Source organism: Struthio camelus, chromosome 1 (genome assembly GCF_040807025.1).
Source record: "Struthio camelus isolate bStrCam1 chromosome 1, bStrCam1.hap1, whole genome shotgun sequence".
Classification (NCBI taxonomy): Eukaryota; Metazoa; Chordata; class Aves; order Struthioniformes; family Struthionidae; genus Struthio; species Struthio camelus.
In genome coordinates, this window is record NC_090942.1 from 208,260,121 (window position 1) to 208,278,100 (window position 17,980).

Consider the following 17,980-nt stretch of genomic DNA (forward strand, 5'->3'; position numbering starts at 1 on the left):
GAATGGGCATATACCACAGTTAAAAGGAAACCCGCAAAAATATTTCAATGGTTGGAAATCAAGCCTTACAATATACATTAAAAACATCAAACCAACCGAGAACAACAGAGCAAAACAAAAATCCTCAAAGGAAAAGATACTGTCTATTGCAAATTTTGTAGCAAGGATTTTTATGAATCATCAATTTAAAGCTAGTGTCTTATTTCAATATCATATAGGAAAAACAAAACTAAAAGCCTTAAACATTGACTCATGCATACTAGAGAAATGAACAGACTAAGTTAAAAACTAAAATATATTTTTGCTCTTTTCAGAAACACATACAAGATGTCAGTCACGTGTCCTTGGAGAGTGCTCTCACTTCTAAATGAAGAAAAGGATTATTATCCTACGTATAGACTGCACAGCTAATTACACACGGTATGTACTTTCCACCACAGATGCATTTCATTTACTTTTCCACTTCTAATCTTTCAAGATAATTTATTAAACATTACTTTTAATATAGCTAATGGAAAAAAAAAAAGTTGTCTTTTCAAATTAGCTACTTTCCTACCTGATTAAGTTTTTTCCATAGGTTGAGAACAGGAGAAAGTTCAGTAGACCATACTTCTCTGTCAAATTTGCAGCCAGCAGTTACTGACCTACTCAGGATCCGAAGCTGTGAAATGACCTGTGTAATGAGAATATAATATAAGAAGGTGGAAAAATATATGCAAACACTGAAGAAGGATAAACAAACTCCTTTCAGTAAAAAAATGCATTACTATAGCATCCACTTTCTGATTTAGCTATGGACTCTACTTTTCTGTATGTCTAATTATTAATCATGTTCTATTTGAAACACAAACAAACCTATATCCACATATATTACACACTTGAGCTTCATTCATACTAAGCACAAAACCAAAAAACTTGCAAATTTTTCTTATCTTCTTCAGTCACTGCTTGTGTTCCACTGTAGTTTCAAAACTAATGAGGTGTGTAATTAATTAAAAAGACTATTTACTACAGAATCTATGGAAAAAAAGTAAAGCTCTACCTTTAACTAAGTTCCATCAATAAATTAAAGAAAACCCAGAATATGTTACTAAATAAACATAGCATCTATCAGGCACCACACCTGTAAGACAGCTATAACCAGTTCACTCTGATCCATTACAGAACCAAGGTGTATGTCTACACTGCAAAATAAAAGAGGGAGCAATGACTGCCCATCTATTCCATAATAATCTAAAGATGAAAGGATAAGATTTTGGTCCTTGAGTCCTTTTTTAACTTCAAGTAGTTCAACTATTTGCTTTAATTCCCTAATGAGTGCTTTTACTTTCAGGTAGGTAGAGATTAGTTTTGCACAGTTGCATGGTTCCTGCTCCTTACCCACTCTCCCATAAAAGACTTCATATATACACACACACACATATTATGAAAGTATATACATTAAGAAAGAATACTGCAATTAAACTCCTTTAGTGACATTGCAGTATGTATGTTTCTTAAACTGCACATAAAAAATTGCCATGTTAAACAGAATTTAGCTTTTTTTAAAGGTATACTTTTTGCAAAACTTGTTAGAGAAGTGCATACTATTTCCATGCTCTTTTGCTTAACTTCAAAGAATTAAGCTTGATAACAAAAATACATTAATCTTTTAGAAGGACTGGACTATTTAATTATTAAACAGAAAAAATCAAGCACTTGAAGTCGAGTTCTTTCTGCTGTTTTTGAGTTATTTTCTAATCTTGAAAGATGTTCGATGATGTAGTGTTCCCTTTTCTTTTGTTTTCTGATAAATTATTTTCATTTTCTTTAGCTGAAGTAAATAGCAGCTTCTAATTTATCAGCCTTGATAGGGAGTACTAGATGACAGCACACTGAACTGTTCTTTTAAAATATTCGCTATCATTTATTTTCATACTAAATGTGTCATACAAGACATAAAACAAGATTTTAAGATATATATATATAAATAATATTTACATTTATAGTAATATATAAAATATAAATATTTATTTAGAATAACAAGTTTCAAAACAATTTTAATTAGGCTAAAATAGTTTTGATTTTCATGACAAACTCATTCTTGATATAATGTTAATTCTGAAGAAAAAGACAAACACTTCACCCAGGGATTTTATATAGTGGCTCTGTGAATGCGGAGGATTGAAACTATTGAGGATTTTCCTCTATTTCAAGTGACTTCATAGGTATAAGCACTTAGCTCCATAGAGCTGAAATGAATTTGAGAAGTAGTGATCGCAAAATCAAGAACTTAAAGTGATAAAGTATTTTCTAACTCTACTGTATAGGGTTAGTTGTCCAGTTCTAATTTTCACCCTAAATTTATGGCCAGTATATACCAAGTGTTCTTAGTGCCAACATTGCATTGTATCCTAAATAGCGCTTCTCCTCCCAAAGTTTTTTCCAAACATTCTTTCACTTTAAGAGGCTCAGACATGTTTTCCAAAGTTCAGTGAGAGCAGTTCATCTCATATACCTCAACATATACACATCCGATATGTTGCCAGAAATCCTACCAATATACATGGAGAAAGCAACATTTGCAGGGTTAATAAACTTAGATATCATTTTGCAGTGGGTCTGCTGCCATGCAAAATAGGCAGATTTGGGTGAACTACATCGTGATGAAATATCTCTCAGTAAACAGGTAGGGTGAAAAAGGGTAAACTGAAGGCACTGCAATGATCATCAGGACTGTAAATTAGTAGGGACTCTGCAACAAACCTGCTGTAATTACACTCCCCTCAATTTATTAGCAGTAGCAAACTTCTGAGAAAAACTGCTGAACTCAAACTTCTCTTGCTTTTGAATCCGTTTCTGATGATGAGTTGACGGGACTGGGGACTGTACTGATAGCTTCCATTCTGAATCCCTACTTAAACTGATCTGCTGTGCTCAGCGACAGCAGTAGTAACTCCGTCTTTGAACTCCTAATGCAAAAGAGGAGGAAGAATTAGAAGAGAAGAGTAAGGAGCGGCAGAAAGAAAGAGAAATAAAGGAGGATGAGCTGCCAGAAATGCAGAGGAGGAGTGAGAAAATACAATATTACAAGAAGTATTTTAATTTAGCGCTCTGTTCAACAGGTCATAAGAAATCAGGACAAAGAGATAAAAATATATGAGAAAGGATATAAGTAAAAGTGTCTAAAGTAAAAGTATCTAAAGATAGAAAACTGACAGAAGAATAGACTGAGTTACTGTGTAAGCAGACTCTCTCATCTCTTTAAGAGATCCCTATGTTAAAGGTCATACATGCTTCAAGGTGATGTTTGTTTCTAACTCAAGCCCCCGCCTTCCTCATCAATTTTCATCATTATCTACTTTTCCAAGCTCGCGCTTCATTGTCGTAGAGTTTCTCTCAGGACATTATCTGCCCTAGCCTGCTTTTCTGTCATCACAGATAAAAATTCTGCCATTTTATCCTTTTTTGGAGGAATGTTCCCCACCCAACCAAAATGGCTCACTGACAGTTATTTTCACCCTTAATGAAAGGTCTTAGCTTCTAAACTTTTGGCTCTCAGAAACATTTCCGCATCTACTGTGAAGTTAATTTAAACTGATGCAATGAACCAAGACTCTTAGGACATATTTAGAAATTCAGCACCTACATTCCAGAGAGATCAAACCCCACTGTTTTTGTCACCTAACCTCATTTTTGAGACCATCTGTGCCTAAGATTTTCTGAGATGACTAAATTTGTGTTACTACTGAAGTGCAGCTGTCTTGGCTGAGATGATCATCAAGGCATCCATCTCCTGTTTTAAGTCTTTTGGGATTGAAAAAAGAGTAACTCTTTGGCCACATCTCATGAAGTGAACTCTTCTGACCAGTCCTTTTCTGTCCCTCCAGCTGAAGTGTAGGGGCAACCCTTTCAGCTATTAAAGAGACCATTATATGAAAGCAAGTGAGAGATCCTTTCTCTACGTAAAAGTACACTCAGAGCAGGTGGAGACATAAATGGGTGCCTTCTCAAGCTGACAAGGTTCAATCCTGCATCTTATACTACCTACATAGACAGATCTAAAGTGGACTAAATTGTCCTTCAGAAGTCTTTCCTATTGATTACACAGGGAGGCTAAGGCCCTTACGTAGGTACGTCAGATAGATGGGTCTGTATTGTGAAAACCGGAATGACAGTTTTTATTTCTTAGAAATCTAACTTCAAACTTTCAGTTCATCTTACTATGCTATATATATGTGAGGCAGTTACTATCAGCTCACATTATAGTCAACATACAGAAAAGATAATTTTAAGGCATAATTTTACATGTTTACTTCAGGATGAGATTAATTGTGCCTTGAACAGAATACTTCACTGACCATGAAGAGAGACTAGAAGTGACCAGAACAGATGCAGACATCTATGTTAAGTCAGTTCAGTTGTATCCTTTGCGCTCTGATTTGGCGACATATTAAGTAGCTACAGCTATAGCTATAATATTAAGCAATTTGAAAATCTAATTAGATAGTGAAATAAGGCTATTCCAAATCAGAGTACTTTTAACATACGTAATTTTCAAATGCTCCCCTTGGTTATCTTAATATACACTTTTAATATATTACACGCTAAAAGCTCTTATACGCTGTGCTAGTCCAGTCCAAATACACATCTTAACATTTTGAATAAATGATAAGAGGGCAAAGATTACCGTAAAGCAGGAAAACAATGCCATGACTAAAAATATCACAGAGAGATGGAAAGAAAGTTAATCCAAATACAACTTAATCACCAATAACATTGTTTTAACAGGAGTGAAAAGATTATTCAGAATCATTTATTTTCATACAAGCAACCTGTTTTAGGTATGGAAAACTAATCATAACAAGATTTATACTGAAAATTCAATACAGTAATTTATTTGTGAACAGTGCATTCAATAACTGTGGACAGTATACAGAAACTGCTACTAAATATTTTTCCCATTCTTAGCAAGAAATTCTTACACTGTATGTATCTTTGCATCGTCAGCACTGAAAAATGTAAATTGAATATATTAATAAAGGTGTGGCAATCAAACTTAAAATGTCAATATTTGTTTATACAGCTATTAAAACTAACTGCATCTCAGCTTTTTCATGTACTGCATACTTCATTTTATGGGTTTCTGTAGATATATACCACAGCATTACTTTTAAAGAAAATACAGTTGGAAAAATTAAAAGAGATAATGAACAGAATGGAAAAAATAACAAAGATAATGAATGAGCCCATGTGGCTCTTTAGACTTGAAAATTAAAATAAATAAATAATTGAGGAATAACTTTTCTTTCCCTGGAGTACTGAGAAAAACAGAATTCCAGGATCATAAAATCTGTTTCTATTCTCCACACATGCATGGGATGAACAAGAAGGCTTGGCTTCACTGACTCACTACTACTGCAAAAAATGCTACTTGACCAATACAATACATAGCAAACACAAGCTAGTATCTAAGTCCTCTATTTATTTCATAAGTAATATACACTAAAAAATTATACAACATAATCAAATAGCACACACAGTTTTGCAATTCAAGACAGAGTAAAGAAATAAAGCCACAGATGTTTTGTGAAATTCCGTGTTACTGAATCAAAAAAAGCTAAACAAAAACAAGACAAAAAAATTTAACAACTTTCCAGGATTGGTTATTTCTGAACTATTTCTGTTTATTTTTCTAATTTTAAGAAAGCAAAACAGAAAAGATTTGCCAGTCAGATATCTACTATTTTTTTTCAAAACTATAGAACAGATAACAAGATTTTTATTTTTGAATAAAAAACTTTCAAACTCCCTCTCAGTAAATCTATAGAAAATATCAAGCAGATACTCTACTGCCATCTACCAGTTTTAGAAAGACACAGCCTATTAAGAGAAATCTCTTCTTTGTTTTATATTCTCTGAATGAAACAATAAATTCCTTTACAAAGCTGTTGAGGAGATGTTTCTGTTTTTATAAGACTTTACAGCTTAAACTAAAATATGAAGCCATAGTATAATCACGTTAGTAAATATCAGCAACTCAGTGTATTGCAAATGATCTTCATTGACCTTAGTGTGCCTAGACAGAGAACGGACTTCCATTCTTTTTGACATAACCACATGCTTCATATTGTCCCTTGTAGTTTGGCTGCAGTAACCCACATTGCCATATAAGCAGCCTTAGACTGAGCTGCCAAGAGAACCTTTGCGTCAGTCTCTCTGTTTCCCCTACCGCCTCTGCAAGAACAGGATCCATGGAGCCTGTTACGAGAAGGGTACTTTTAAGGCCATTCATGAGCAACCCATTCACACTGCACGTGCATGAATTTTTGCTACGAAACAGTACGGGTCTATGCTTGCTCTTTTGTTGTTCTCTCAAGGTCACCTCAAAACTGCACATTCACACAATAAAGATGTGAAGTAGGACATGACTCATTCCAGAGCTATATGCCTCCTTGTGCAAAACACAGAGAAGAAGAAGGAATTACATTGACACCACCAGTATCTTTTATATAGAAGAGGATCATGCACCTTTGACACCAGGAAGATTCTTTTGTAGAGCAGGGGGTTCAACAGAGGAAGAGAGAAAGATCAGCAGGATGCTGTAGACAGATAGACTGCACAGGCCCAGTACTGACCCAGCAAGTATTCCAGCTGTGCCTTTTCCCAAAGGACAGCTACGAGTTTGACTTTGCAGAGGTCCCTAAGATACACATTAGCTGGAGAACAGGAAGGCTAAAGGGAAGGGCAAAAGATGTGGATGACCTTAACTAATTACACACCCTGAAAAATTTAAGAAATCTGGACAACTGCAGCCTGTTCTTGGAGGAGAATAAACTTCTCATACACATAGCACCAATATATTCTCATATAGGTAGTGCCATTCCAGCAATACACTGCAATTGCAAAGGGCTATGTGTCCCATTACAGCACATTGCTGTGGGTTCTATTCCATTACAGTGGCACAACATATTTCTTTTATGGGTATATAACCAGCATGGGTACCCAATGGATATATAAAACAAGGTATTGAATACTCTCCATATTTTAAAAAATCTTGTTAAGTTTAAGCACTTAAATTGCTTGATCGCTGGATAATAATAAATACATTTGTACATAAGTCATCAATTTCTGCCGGAGCCTATTAATCATGTATTTGTGATGTTGGACGCGCTTCGTAAATGCCAGTTACTATATACTCTGCACGGTTGATACAAGGGATATATAAATGCTAAATTATTTTAAGGAAATAAATTTACATTCATTCTGACATCAATAGCAGTAACTTAACAAGTTAAAGGAATAATTTCAATTGTATGCTTGCAGTGCTATTTTTTCAATAATTATACCCATATTATTCAATGGAATGTAATTAGAATTATGGGGGAGTGGGAGAGATTCTATTAGATATCAGTGCTGCAAACCCCATTAAAGAGCGAGGCTTTGAAAAGGGATAATTTGGTCTGTTGATGAATACATGGGAAACTACAGCTATCTTTATATTACAACTGCATCTTAAAACATAACCACAAACCTCAACTCCACTATTCTATATACAGTAAAAACACTGCAGACAGATGATTGTAATATTGGGCGGGCATATTCACACTAGCTTCACTGATTTGGGCAGTAACAGCTGCGGGGACTTGGTGTATAAGCTTGAGTGTGATCCAGCAGTGTAAGCGTTCCAAAAGTCCTTGTACACTCTCCCCTAAACTGCTTAACGTGGTATCTCCACAGCTGTCCTGAACAAGTTAAAAACCAGCATAGGAACTGTGGCATAACTATACATCTGACTGCAATTTTCAGCAGATGGTGAGCAGTTTCAATCTAAGCAAACAAGATCTGCAAGGAACAGCAGGAAGAGGTACAGATTCACTGGCTTGCTGAAAGTAAGAGCAGGTCAGAATAAATCTGAAAAAAGAACCCAAGGATAAAATTCTATTTTATTGAAGTTGATGAGATTATTGCAGTTACCTTTAATGAGGCAAGATACACTTTGAGTTTCTTATTCTTGATTAATACCTTGCTTGTCCTACTATATTGCTTGATATTGTTTTCCATTATTCACCCACTATCCATTTTAACTCAACAACTATTAGCCACAGAACAAAAAAGTGGCTATAATAAAAGATAATAGCGGTTTTCTGTACAAATTTCTAAGTCTCAAGCACAAGCAGACAGCTAAGCACCAGTAATTATTTTAAATAAGTACCACATTCAGCAGCCATCCGAAGGTATGATGAGCTATTCCTTTTCACTTCTAATGGATTTTTTAAAAGAAATTGTTGCTTCTCTTTAAGCAATCACATATATAAGAAGAAAGCATTCAATGTGAGGACTCTGTGCTTATACAATTTTTGTAGAGTGCATAATTGGGCAACATGATTTTTGTCTAATTTTGTAAATCGCTGTTCAAATATCATAATTTACTGAAGTCATTCTGAAAAAATGTATGAATACTATTTCTGTATGTCGAGTTTCTGCTAGAACAACCTATAAGTTTTTAAATGAGTCAGCTGTCATTCATGATAAGTAAAAAATATCATAGTATGAATATATGAACATAGATATGACATACAAACACAGGTCATTTCTACACAGTTTTAAATACTCTCTGTGTGCATTCAAACTTTTAAGGCAGTGTTTTTGAAGATGAGATTTTTACAGAGCATGAGAAAAAAAATACCCAAGCTTTATACTAAGTCAAAGAACTACATCAACAGATTTGTCATGGGAATTCTATCTTAAAAACTTAACAAAATTCATGAGGGACCTGCTAGCTTATGCAATTTTAACTTAAATTAAGTTACCTTTCAGTCACAGAAGCCCTTTCCATACCATCATTTGTAAATATGCATCCTTATATTTCAAAATGTATGGGAAAAAAGTACTTGCTACACTATATTAATGACATTACCAAAGGGAATTTCTAAAGATCTGGTTAATGGCTAAATTTGCAAATGTAAGTAGGAACTATTATTTACATTTATGTACACCTATGCTGAGGATGGGCATTAGGCAAACAGTGAGTTAAAATTTTGGACTTTAGGAAAGTAAACATTAGTTTATCCAGGGAACTTAGCAGAACTTAGCCTTGGAAGTGCGCATGACTAGCAAAAAAGCTGGCTGATTAAAAGGAGGAAAATAATTTTTTTTTAGAGCTTCAGAATAAACCATCTTATTGTGAAGAAAGACCACAACTTTCAGCAGAGGGACTGTTTGGGTGAGCAGGGAGTTTCTCAATGGACTAAAACACAAGAAAAAAGGAGCATACAAGAAGTGAAATCAAGGTCAAGCAACAAACAAGGGAGGATTAAAGTACTGCTTGTGCACTTCAGGATGAAATCAGAAAGGCCAAGTCCAGCTGGAGCCAAGGAACAATTCAGGGTGAGATGGGTTTCTACACATATGCAAAAGTTAAAAAAAAATGTAGGACTGTTGATGAATGGGAGAGAACATAATGAGGGATGGTACATAAAACCTGAAGTCCTCAATAGCTTTTTGCCTCAGACTTCACAGGCAAATCCTCTGCGGCATGGTTTAGGAAAGAAAGGGGCAGCTAACAGTGGGAGAGAAACAGCTGTAAACTACTTAGAGAAGATGAACATATTCAAATGCATGGAATCCAGAAGGAATATACCCAAGGGTGCTGGCCAGTATGATAGCAAAGCTGCTCTGTACTACCCATGAAAAATCATGACAACCAGAGAAAATCCTTACTGCTGTTAAGAAGGCTAATACTATGCCCTCCTTAAGAACAGGAAGGAAGATTCAGAGAATGACAAACTATTCAGCGTGACCTCTGTCCCTGGAAAGATCAATATGGAATCCACTTACAAACACATGAGGGAATAGAAAGCAGTCAGGAACAGTCAACATGGCTTTACCAAGAGCAAATAATGCTTGACCAACCTGATTGCCTTCTGTAAGAGGATGACACGAGACTATTAGAATCAGCACAATAATACTGAAGATATACCACAGAACACAGTCCCCTGCACTCGCTGGAGTGATCACTCCTGGCAGGTTAGACACCACAACCCAGATGGAGCTCCTGAACGGGGATGCAGCCATCTGGATCATGGGCTTCATGGAGTTCCTGGTGCTCCTCCCTAAGGCCAACATTTTCTCATATGCAGGAATTCTATTCTGGCCAAGTCATTGAGGTGCAAGGTAAAGGAGCTGAGACAGGAAGGTGAGGAGGCTACAGAGCATTAGGGAAGTCCAATAGGAGATAACAGACTCTTTGCAGAAACCTCACAGGATCAAAAGCTGAAACCCTACAACGCATGGAAAGAGGGACAACTAAAAGCTGTGCACGATGGAGGAGGCTAGAAGTCTGCGAGTTCCAGCGAGACTAAAAAGGCTCCACATGCATATGTGCAATTGCAGAATAGGCAGTAGCAGGTAAGGAGGAACAAAGTCTATAGGGGAGGCATCTTGGGACACCTGAACCTGATCCATGGATCAGAATCAGTGCCATTAAGGAGAAGTGGCAGATGAAGTGGATGGGGGCTCAGGTGGCGCTCTCCCTGATTCTGCTAGTGAAGGGGATGGGATAGGAGTGGATGCATCTCATGGGTCAATGCCTGTTGCACAGCTGGGATGTTGCAGGCAGGACTTTGGCTTTTCCTGTGGGACCTTCTTGAGGAATAAGAACTGTATTCTTCTGTATCTTCTCTATCTTCTTAGGGATAGATACAGTTCATCCAATGAAATGAAATAAGAGTATCTTTGTGAACAGGCTTACTAACCTAGTAAATAGGGCTTTAAACTAAGTTTGTCAGGGAATTATAACCAAAGTCCAAAGAGAACTGGAAGGACAGAGGGCAGGAAAGGAACATCCACGGTACAGATTGATGGGAGAAGCTCATGCATTTTCCCTGAGAAATCTGTGTGACTGGAGGCCCTTCTCAAGTGTCTGTAAATGAACACGCGCAACATGGAAAGCAAATAGGAGTAATCAGAAGTCTGTGCGCAGCTACGTAGCTATGCCCTTATTGAGATCACCGAGGGACTGTACAGCTTGCATGACTTGAGTGCAGTGGTGGATGGTATAGGCCCTACAGGAAGGACAGGCAGGGAAGTCAAGAAGAGAAGGTTGTGCTCTATACAAAAGAAGCCTGAATGCATAGAGCTTTGCTACAGAACAGGTGACAAGCCAGCTGAAAGCTATGGGTTAGGAAAAGCCAATAAGGGGGATCCCACAGCGGTTGCATGCTGTAGAATGCCTCATTAAGAACAGGAAATGGATAAAACCTTCTTTAAACAACTGAAAGAAGCCTTATAATCGCATGCCTTGGCACTCAGGCAGGACTTTAACCATCCTGACATCTGCTAGAAAAGCAACACGTTTGGGGAAAGCATTCTAGTACACTTCTAGATTGCATCAAAGACAATTTATTCATGCAAGTGCTGGATAAGCTGAATATAGGAAGCAGTCTATCTGATCTGCTGCTCACAAATAATGAAGAACTGGTCTGGGATGAGACGGATGATGGCAGCCTTGGCTGCAGTGACTATGAGACAGAGCTGTTTAAGAAGAACCTCAGAGAAGTGAGGAGCGACCTGAGTGTCGTAGAATAATGACACTGGTATTCAGGAGAAAAGACTTTGGCTTGTTCAGGAGGATGGTAGATGGGATCCCACGGGAAGGTCAAAGGGGCCTGGACCTTAACGTTCAAGGAGAACCTCCTCAAAGCACAAGAAAAGTTCATTCCAATTTGTAGGCTGTCAAGCAGGCCTGGCTTAAGACTGGCATGTACAGGAAACTCCCGACTGAGCTCATATCCAAAAAGGAAGATGGTGCAAGCAGGGATAAACTTACCTTAGAGGAATATAGAAATATCACCCAGGCAGGAAGGAACAGAATAAGGAACAACAGAGCTTATATGGAGCTGAAACTTATGAGGAAAGCACAAGGCAACGAGAAGGGCTTCTATAGATACACCATCAACAAAAGGAAGATCAAAACTAAGATGGTCACACTGCTGAATACTGAACAGAGCTTATATGGAGCTGAAACTTATGAGGAAAGCACAAGGCAACGAGAAGGGCTTCTATAGATACACCATCAACAAAAGGAAGATCAAAACTAAGATGGTCACACTGCTGAATACTGATGGGGCAACCTAGGGACAAAGATGTAGAATGGATTAATTTAGATCCTTTTAATAAAAACCAGAAATACAGTGTTTTTCTATATATATTACATTATCAATTCATTATCAACAATTAATAACTGACAGTCAATAAAACTGATAACTATTAGCGCTATGACATCAATTACTTCCATTTATCACATACAGCGATAACCTTTTTCTTAGGAATAACACATATTGCTATACACTACATTAGAAAACTCAAATTTTACAATAGCCATGTTATCCTAACACTATAGGTTCAGATAAAGTTCTGATTACAGAACAAAGACAAGGAAGTTTTCACGTAAAATAATAAATAAAAAAATATTTAAGATTTTATTCAATAGAATGGAGACCATTAAAAGAAAATTAAATTAATAGAAAGAGTAGACTTTCAAAATCAGTTCTTGTTCTTTGGAATTTGTACTTCTAAATCACTTTTTACAATTCCATAGAATATGGTAAAAGGGAAAAACATTATGATCGTGATCAACTGGAAACTAAATTAGCACCAAAATATTACTAATTATTAATTAGCACCACAACCTCTAAAAACTAGTCACATCCAGAATAGGAGAATTCACATCTTTAAAGACAGATATAGAGAATTCTAATACATAGGACAGACAGAGGTATCTCTGCTGTGCAGGGAGTCATCAAAGATTGTTTTACATTTATAAAATGTAAAGCCCTTAAGCACTTTGAAGAACTTTAAAAAGCAACAGTTTTAATTATGCATGCACAACTTCCTCCACCGGTTCTAAAAAGTGAACTGTAAGGCCACTGGTTTGCCTTCCACTTCCCATATTTGGGATGGTGGACACAGAGGAATCAAGACTTTGTGCTCGTATTTAGAGAGACTGAAATTACCCTTTATCCTTGCATGATAAGCAGGAGAAAAGAGCTCGTTTGACCATGAAAATATCAAAAATAACCTATTTTTCAATCTCACTGAGATTTATATATCTCATATGATCAAGTCTAAATTCTTTCTGTGAAGCATTATAAAATCATATATGAAAAAAAAAAAGCTGAATGCCTGATGCAGAGGCATCATTAACGTTATCATACATACTATTCTGCACAAAAATTAACATTATGCTAGCCATATTGACTTCTACCGGCAGTCACATTTGAAGAGCCTTAGATTTCCTGCCAATTACTGAACAAACAGGCTTCTTCATAAAATGCTTTCCTATATTATCGGAAAACCCTTACCTGTATCAGCTGGCTGATCATACGTAGCTACTTGTTATAGGCTGCAGTCATTTGCAGGCATAGCCGTTCACCAGGATTTGATGGAATCACACAACAATAACAGAAGGCTCTAAAATGTTACTCTCTCTAAGAAGTGCCACAGGCACTTCTGTAATGAGTAAGGTTTGCTGTGCAAGGAGAGGAAGAAGACAGAGCAATGGTTCTATATTTTCATTTCATCTTCTAGGGTGGTAACTAGGCATGCTAAGTCCTGCACGGAACAAGATAACTCTTACTGCTTTGCTAAGGTGTAAGAATGCATACATAGGCCTGTATGTTTCAGTCTGGAAAAACTCTATTTATCATATATGTTGTGCTGATTAAGACACTTTATATATATATGTAGTTCTATTAAAAATATAATAAAGAATGAAACAGGTTCACAGGTATACCTAAAAAATAGAAATGTAATCCCAAGAATAAGAGACAGTTCTGTATACCAGAGTCTACAGCCCACTCTGCAAGGTGACTAGAGAGAGATCTAGATTATAGGCCCTTCGCATCAAAAGTCTAAAGTAAATCTCCACATATTCTAGTAGACTGCTCTAATCACTGGGTTATCGGCTAGGCTGGGAGATTAAACCACCTGAATATAGGTCAAGATGCAGGCAACAGTACAGTGTCTATCAGATCAGAAGGAAGGAGCGTGATTGTAACTTAGTGGCAGGGACACTTGCTTAGAGTGGGGAAACTTAGGTTTCAGCTATACAGAACATCCCTGCCTGGTGTAAAACAGGCAGGACAAGCTACTTTGAGCCCTGTAGCTGCACTGTTAGCTGTATTCTCCCTGCACTGTTCACAGAGAAAACACAGCAAGAGATGTGAGATTATTTATGACCATATTCAACCTAAGGGACATTATGTCAAAGATATATCTTGTAATAGTAAAGGCAGAACCAAAGTCACAGTGAACTCTACAAATAGGATCTCTAAAAATTTACCAAGCTCTTCCTACATAAAATGATTCTAGACAAAACCTAGAAAAAATATAAGTCAAGTTACTGAAAAGATCACATCTATTTAAGCTAAATATATTCTTAAAAAGAAAATGACTCTTACCAGTATTTAGTATGCATGCAGTACTAATACTCTCTGAGCTGCCCTACATAGCATCTTGGAACATAATTTCTAATGATTCAATTAGTAATTACCAGTACTAAAATAATACAAGTAGCGGTATTTAGCACTTAAATTAGAACTGAAGAAGTTCTCTGTGAAAAAAGAAGCTATGAATATAATATGAATCAATATTGGTGTGTTTATTGGAAAAAACTGTTTTCTTTTAGTGCTATGCTTTAGGCTTACACCAACATTAGCAATGCAGTAGGTAACAGAACAGATCTCTGCATGACTGCAAAATACTGCACTGTGCTTCAGCAAATCTCTGCTACAGCACAGAAACGTCATGCTGCAGCAATACAAACTTTCTATCATTCCAATGAATGAAAAATAAATAACATTCGCAGAAAGTCTATATACAATCTACACTTCTGCTGATCTGGCTGTCTTGTGTAGTGAAACAATTTCATAAAATGGAATCAGATTTCTTACAAAACAATTTTATCACTATAACTTCATGCTTAGTTAAACAAATCACAGTATTATCAGTTTAATATCTATTTTAAAAGATTTTGAAATGACAGAAGACTGATGAAAATAATTTACTTTAACTTAATGTATATCTGAATGATTATTTTAAATCTCTGAGATCTAACAGAAGGTTTCCTCAGGTTTAATACATGATTTCAACGTACGTATGTTTTAAAAGAACTCCTGCTTCCTCTAATTCTGAGTTTAGCGGGGGACACAGTAATATTTTGTGACTCCCTGCATAAGGAAGGAGATGTTAGTAAAAAATGCAGACTGAGAAAGGATAATGTCTAGTAGGTGGGAAACTATATGGGATAGCAGACATAAATGATAAGCGTAAGAGAATATACCACACATTTTCCACAGACTCAGTGAAGCAGTGGACATTACAGGGTACTAAATTTGATCTCTCTAGTGCTAGGGACATGGTGAGTGTTTGAGCTGGTGGGTTCCCACTTTCTCATTCATTCAGCTTTTTTCTGCTTTGGCCTGGTAATGAACTTAGGAGAAGAAGTGCTGTCAGAAGGCAACCATTCCATTTCAGACTGTGAACCACGGAATCATCTACGGATCTAAGACTGCCAAATTGTCAGTAACTGAATGGAGGTAGGGTTCATAGTTAGAGACTTTATGAAAAGATCTCCCATTTATGCTACATAAATTGCCACAGGCGCTTAAAGAAGTAATGCAAGCTACTATTGGAAGAATGAGGCTCTCTCTTGTATTATAAAGGCATATCACAGAATTGTAACAACACTCATATTTTCAAGATTCAGATCCACAGTTTAGAGTAAAACACAGCAGTTCAGTAGAGTGTGAACCTGCATGTAAATGAAAAGTTCACCATGCATATTCCTTCACGCTCTCCTGAATCTCTTCCGATTTTGTGCAAGTTAACTAAGGATTTATTTCCAAATACTAGCATTTTTAACAACTTCAACTCTTACTAGATTATGTAAAGTGTAGATTAAATACATAACATACAGTAATCAACATGGTCTACATTCCAGAGTCTACTGTATGAGTATCTGACAAAGATAAAAACAGTTAAAGTAAGTTCATGTTTTTGCCAAAGGATTGTAAGAAGTTTTTAAAAGATAGAATATATTCATCGTTAAATACAAAAGAAAAGAATAAACAAGATATTTAGAACATTTAGACAATTTTTCACTGAACTGAAGAATGATTGAGGTTAAAAGGGACTTCTGGAGATTGTCCAGTCCAACCCCCTTGCTCAAGCAGGGTCAGCTAGAGGAGGTTGCCCAAGATCTTGTACAGTCAGGTTTTGAATAGCTTCAAGGATGGAGACTCCATGACATCTCTAGGCAACCTGTTCCAGTGTGTAACCACCCTCATGGTGAAAAAGTGTTTTCTCATGTTCAGATGGAATTTTCTGGCATTTGCCGGGCACCACTGAGAAGAGCCTGGCTCTGCCTTCTTTATTCTCCACCATAGGTATTTATAAATATTGGTAAGATCTTGCCTGAGCCTCCTCTCCTCCTGGATGAACAATCTCAGCTCTCTCAGCCTCCCTTCATATGGCAGATGCTCCAAACCTTTAACCTTCATTGAGGTCCCCTGATGGACTCAATCTAGTATGTCCATGTCTCTCTTGTATTGGGGAGCACAGCAATAGACACAGCACTACAGATGTGGCCTCATCAGCGCTCAATACAGGCGAAGGATCATCTCCCTTGACCTGCTGGTGTTGTTCTTCCTAGCGTAGCCCAGGATATCATTGCTTTTCTTTGCCACAAGGGCACAATGCTAGCTCATGTTCAGCTTGCTGCCCATCAGGGCTCCCAGGTCCTTACTGGAGTTCTACAGTGGCATCAATTTTGACTGCTGCCATACGCTGCTAATGACAGCCCTCTAGCTGGAATTCATGCCACTGATCATGACCCCCTGAGCCTGGCAGTTCAGCCAGTTTTCAGTCCACCTCACTGTCCACTTACAGAGACTGAACTTCATCAGCTTGTCTATGAGGATGTTATGGGAGACAGCGTCAAAAGCCTTACTGAAGTCACAACAAACAGCATCCACTGCTCTCCCCTCATTCACCAAGCCAGTCATCTAATTGTACTATTAGGCTGGTTAAGCATAATTTCTCCTTCACAAATCCATGCTGACTACTCTCCATCACCTTCTTGTCTGTCCTGCATCTGGAAATTTGACAGTATGTTTACTGCCATTTTGCCTTCTTTACTGATGACTACAGACTACCTCATTTTCAAGAAGTTTCATTAGAATCTAAGAAATCAGCTGAATCAAGAAACTTTCTTGATGCAACCTCAAAGAAATGTATTTGACGCTTGTTTACCTAGTATTGATATTAAAAACTAGTAGCTATTGTAATATGACTTTTTTGTGTATAAAAAGAACCTTTCGACTCATTCTCGTCAAGGGCTGTCAATAGAAGCAGTTATTTCAGTCAGTGTATTTAGAGGAGCAATAATAATTAGCTGAAGAACCAGTATTTTTTCACTTTTTTTTTTTTTTTTTTTGGAAGATAGGCAAATGTTACAAATACCATAAATTCTGTGCTTCCTCAATACGGCATACCTATTCTGAAACTGATCCAAAAAGCTCAGGATTGAAAGGCATTATGAAGAAAAATATTCAAAGTTGTGTTACTATAAAGTGACATTGAACAAGCCATTCAAAATCAAAATAGTGCTAGCATAGTTGTAATATACTAGTGTACACTATACTATTTAGGGCATGGAACAGTGTTTTCACAGGTTTTCAAATCTGATCGAAGACTAACATTTTCTTTCATCTTGTATGGAAAATATTTCAAATAGAGCAAATATTAAGTATGCTTCAAAACAGCATGGATATTTGAATTGGGTATTATACAAGCAAGTATTTTGAAGTTATTGACTCTTTCATCAGATCAACAGAAACAGATTTAAGTTGAGTCCTGGTGCAAGCTTTGGCTTTATAACACAGGAGTCCTTGAACTCCAAGTTCAAGGTGCCTATGCACCTTCATCCTACTGATACACG

At 36.8% G+C, this 17,980-nt stretch overlaps 1 protein-coding gene across 6 annotated transcripts in view; it reads right to left on the bottom strand.

The window, feature by feature from the left end:
- The window catches only part of DYNC2H1 (dynein cytoplasmic 2 heavy chain 1), a 191,192-nt gene that overhangs the window by 49,698 nt on the left and 123,514 nt on the right, over positions 1 to 17,980 (bottom strand). For 5 of the 6 annotated variants that reach the window (XM_068930371.1, XM_068930372.1, XM_068930370.1 and 2 more), the window contains one exon: positions 557 to 673. In XM_068930371.1, coding sequence (XP_068786472.1) covers positions 557 to 673 — 117 coding nt within the window. Of the gene's footprint in view, positions 1 to 556; positions 674 to 11,988; positions 12,114 to 17,980 lie in introns of those variants that run through there. The other variant, XM_068930374.1, reaches the window with a different exon arrangement.